Source organism: Aegilops tauschii, chromosome 3 (assembly GCF_002575655.3).
Source record: "Aegilops tauschii subsp. strangulata cultivar AL8/78 chromosome 3, Aet v6.0, whole genome shotgun sequence".
Taxonomy (NCBI): Eukaryota; Viridiplantae; Streptophyta; class Magnoliopsida; order Poales; family Poaceae; genus Aegilops; species Aegilops tauschii.
Window position 1 is genome coordinate 83,686,928 of NC_053037.3, and position 4,089 is coordinate 83,691,016.

Below are 4,089 nucleotides of genomic sequence, written 5' to 3' on the forward strand. Positions count from 1 at the left end.
CGTGGCAACGCACGGGCATTCTACTAGTTAGTGATTACTTGTCAGTTTTGTAGAAGCGTAATATGATTAGTGATTGCTTGCAGGGAGGTGGTATTCTTTTCCGGTGATTCGAACGTTAACTCTTTGAGAAAAGGCCAGGAATAAAACTCATGGACAACCTGCATAAGTGCATATGACCCCCATCCCACATGCACACCTTAGGGTTTTTCTTTTACCTGGTACAATCGAAATCGCTCACACACACGAGCATACACTCACATCTATAAGTGCATGCACGTACACCTTACCTCTATGAGCATCTATAAAAGAATGAACCGGCAAATCATCATGAGATTGACAAAGTCGTCATAGACGCCTTCGTAGTCGTCGGGACCGTCTTCTCCTACTGTAGGCACATCGCTGCAAGGTCTGGAATAAATACAAGAAAATGCAAGCACCAATGTCAAGCCTAGAACTTAAAATCTGGTCGGCTGAGGATACCACTGCCCTCGCCACACATTAGATTTCAAGTGTATCTAGTATACTACTCCCTCCATTCACTATTGTAAGATGATTTGAATATTTGAATATAAACTATATATAAGAACCGAAATGAGTGAACAAATACACCAAAACGTGTGTACATACATTTGATTTGAAAAAAATTATACATCTTAGTGAATAGATGGAGTTACGACGCCTGCCTATATTTATAGTAGGACTGAATTTTTAAATAGGCAGGCATGATTTCTACTCCTAATGCCGTACGTCGTTTCGTTCTCTCCTACCCTCCCCCTCCCATCGAACGAGAGGCCACCCCTCGATCCAATCCCACTTCCACCGATTTTTTTTTTGATTTTTTTTTTTATTAACCGAGACAATCCCCAAATAAACCCCACAAAGGCCAAACAATATTAACCGATAGCATCCTTTCCAAACAATATTATCCTTTCCAAACAATATTTTCCATACACAATAGGAATCAAATATTAACCTATGGCATCCTTTCCAAACAATATTATCCTTTCCAAATAATACTTTTCATACACAACAGGAATCAAATCGCCCGAGCACGATTCGCCCGTTCATGTCCTTGGCGAAGCCGCTCAGGAGATCGCTCGACCGCACCACGACGCCGCCTTCATGTGCCTGCTGCTCCACCTTCCGGACAAGCTCGGCCACCTCCTCGCGCACGCCGCGGTAGGCGCTCACCCTGGCGGGGCTCAGCAGGTGGGGCACGACGATCGTGCGTACACCGCGCCAGTAGGCGTCGTGGGGGGCGAAGGCGATGTCCGTGCAGCCGTAGAGGAGCCACCGCGGGATGGCGAGCGCGGGCCGGTTGGCGAAGGCGTGGTCCTGCGGCTGCAGCACCTCGCGCGCCACGTTCGCGGACGAGACGACCAGGGTGGGCAAGGGGCCGAGGCGGAGCAGCATGACGGGCCTGTGCGCCGTGGCGAGTGCGTGCAGGGCATGGTGCGGGAGCGCGCCGGGCTGGTGGAGGTTGCCAACGATCGGGAGACCCCGCGAGGACGGTGGGAGGCGGTGCGCGGGAGGTTTTCTGGTTCGCGTTATGCTACGCACTAGCAGCAGTAGAATGCTTGAGACGGCCAGGAGGACTAGCGTGGGCACGGTGAGTTCCGGGCAACCATGCATGGTATTTGTATTTTGACTTGTGCATGGTATTTGTATTTTTGGCCTGGTTATACATGCATCTAAGTTTTGAGGGTTTATACAAACCATAGATGATCTAACGTGTTGTGATTTTTTTTTTTTGAGGAGTGTTGTGATTTCTAAATAATGCACTTTTGGGAGCTCTATATTCTGATATGCATATTAACTGTCAGTCATGTGAGGCTGCCCAACGGAAAGATGTGTGTTGCTTCTCATGCTCCTATTTTTCTACATCTTTTTGGGTCTTCTTGATAGATATATATTTCAGAGAAAATGTTAGGGTCACAATAATAGCAAACGAGTTCATCTTACCTGGGTTGCAGCTGATAAGTAAGAAGATAGATCATCAGGTGAGGCATATTGTCCCTAGGAATTTGTTGGCCTCGAGGATTGTTCCAGGAAGCACTTCTGATGGCAACATGATGTTGGGCCTCGTGAACATGGTAAGATACTTATATCACCATTTTCATCCATGCAGACTTGTTTTTATGATTCCTGTACTACTACCTCCTTTTCGGTTTATAGGGCTTATCTTAAAACTTTAGTTTTCCTATTTTATAAGGCTCAATTTAGTTGTTCCCCATCACAAGTTCAGATTTCAAGGTACATTAAATCATTGCATGCAAGTATTAAGAGAAAATTGACCAATGCATGTACTTTATGCATGCATGTATTTTAATTAATGCATTGGTAAACATAATTTTTTAAGGAAAACAAGAGCATTAATTGGGTGCTTTTGCAAACTACAAAAAGTATTCCACCACTCACCATCTACCTTGGTTGGTGAGATTTTTGCAGAAATATATTGAAGCACATTGCTATCATCATCCACTCAGAGCCTGCTGGGCGACGCCCTGCAGCAATGGTGCACGCTGCCGGCACCATATGATAGCTATGGTAATCGACGATGAGAAAGACGCAGGGGTGGCGGGATCATCACCGGTGGGGTCGTCGGGGAGAAGATGGAGGCAGATAAGAAAGGAACGGCTCGGCCGGGTGTGAAAAGGAGAACGAGAGAGATAGCAATGATGTGGTGCCGCACCACTGCTCTCCTACTGCTAGCTGAATTTTGATATTGTTTCTCCTATCTGAATTTCGCATATGCACGGCGAGGTGTTTCATGCTGGCCAACGTCACGCCGGTTACGAGGGGGATTTCATCATTTGGGAATCTCCTGGGAGAGGTGCTGCCCTGCGAGGTAAGAGGCATCCCTCTCCATGTGCTCGACGGTCTGTGTCCGGAAAGAATTTCATTATGCAAATAATTATTAATTTCTCCAAGAAAGTTACAACAATCTTTGTCTAGAAAGAATTTCATTCTGCAAATAATCCACGCACTGTAGCATATACATTATTAAGGAATTATCTGCCATATAAACCAACACTACCTGTTTCATGTCACTTCACAAGTGAGTAAACTAGATATTGGGACTGCAGTAACATTGTATATCTGAGTGTGTATCCTAAATGTTGTCTAGGCCATATGATAGAAAGACAATAGTTGCATGATGCAAGGATTAAAATCCTAGAAAACTTTCATTTTGCTTTGCTAACTTTTTAGCACTTATGTGGAATTCCGAAATGTAGCATTATTTTCTTGCAGTGTAACCAACGTCTATGGACCCGTCACAGGGTCATGCTGCATGTGGTTATGGCTGCATTGCGTGGAAGGTGCGAATGGAGAGCTGAAAGTAGAAGCACATGAGATGATGTACAATACGAGGAATGATGGTAAAGGCTAGAAGTGTGATGAAGGTTATGCCCGATCTGACCATTAGTATATTCTCATCAAGGCTACCTGTAATTTCTACTCTGATATAGATTTTTTATTGTGAGGGGTGTTTGTCATGAAAAATGTGATCTCTGCATGATACAATGTTGCTAGAGTGAAGATTCTATGCAAAGAATGACATTTCGCATATGCACGGCGAGGTGTTTGATGCCGGCCAACGTCACGCCGGTTGCGAGGGGGATTTCATTGTTTAGGAATCTCCTGGGAGAGGTGCTGCCCTGCGAGGTAAGTGGCATCTCTCTCCATGTGCTCGACGGTCTGTGTCCGGAAAGAATTTCATTATGCAAATAATTATTAATTTTCTCCGAGAAAGTTACAATAATCTTTGTCCAGAAAGAATTTCATTCTGCAAATAATTCACACTGTAGCATATACATCATTAAGGAATTATCTGCCATATAAACCAACACTACCTGTTTCATGTCACTTCACAAGTGAGTAAACTAGATCTTGGGACTGCAGTAACATTGTATATCTGAGTGTGTATCCTAAATGATGTCTAGGCCATATGATAGAAAGACAATAGTTGCATCATGCAAGGAATAAAATCCTAGAAAACTTTCATTATGCTTTGCTAACTTTTTAGCACTTATGTGGAATTCCGAAATGTAGCATTATTTTCTTGCAGTGTAACCAACTGAAGGAAAT

At 44.1% G+C, this 4,089-nt stretch overlaps 1 protein-coding gene across 1 annotated transcript; it reads right to left on the reverse strand.

Moving 5' to 3' along the window:
• Nucleotides 1-829: 829 nt before the first annotated feature.
• On the reverse strand, nucleotides 830-1,413 carry LOC109749984 (cytochrome P450 71A1-like). The gene has a single exon (XM_020308926.2). The coding sequence runs from the start codon at nucleotides 1,411-1,413 to the stop codon at nucleotides 1,021-1,023; it is 393 nt and encodes a 130-aa protein (XP_020164515.2). The 3' UTR covers nucleotides 830-1,020.
• Nucleotides 1,414-4,089: the final 2,676 nt, after the last annotated feature.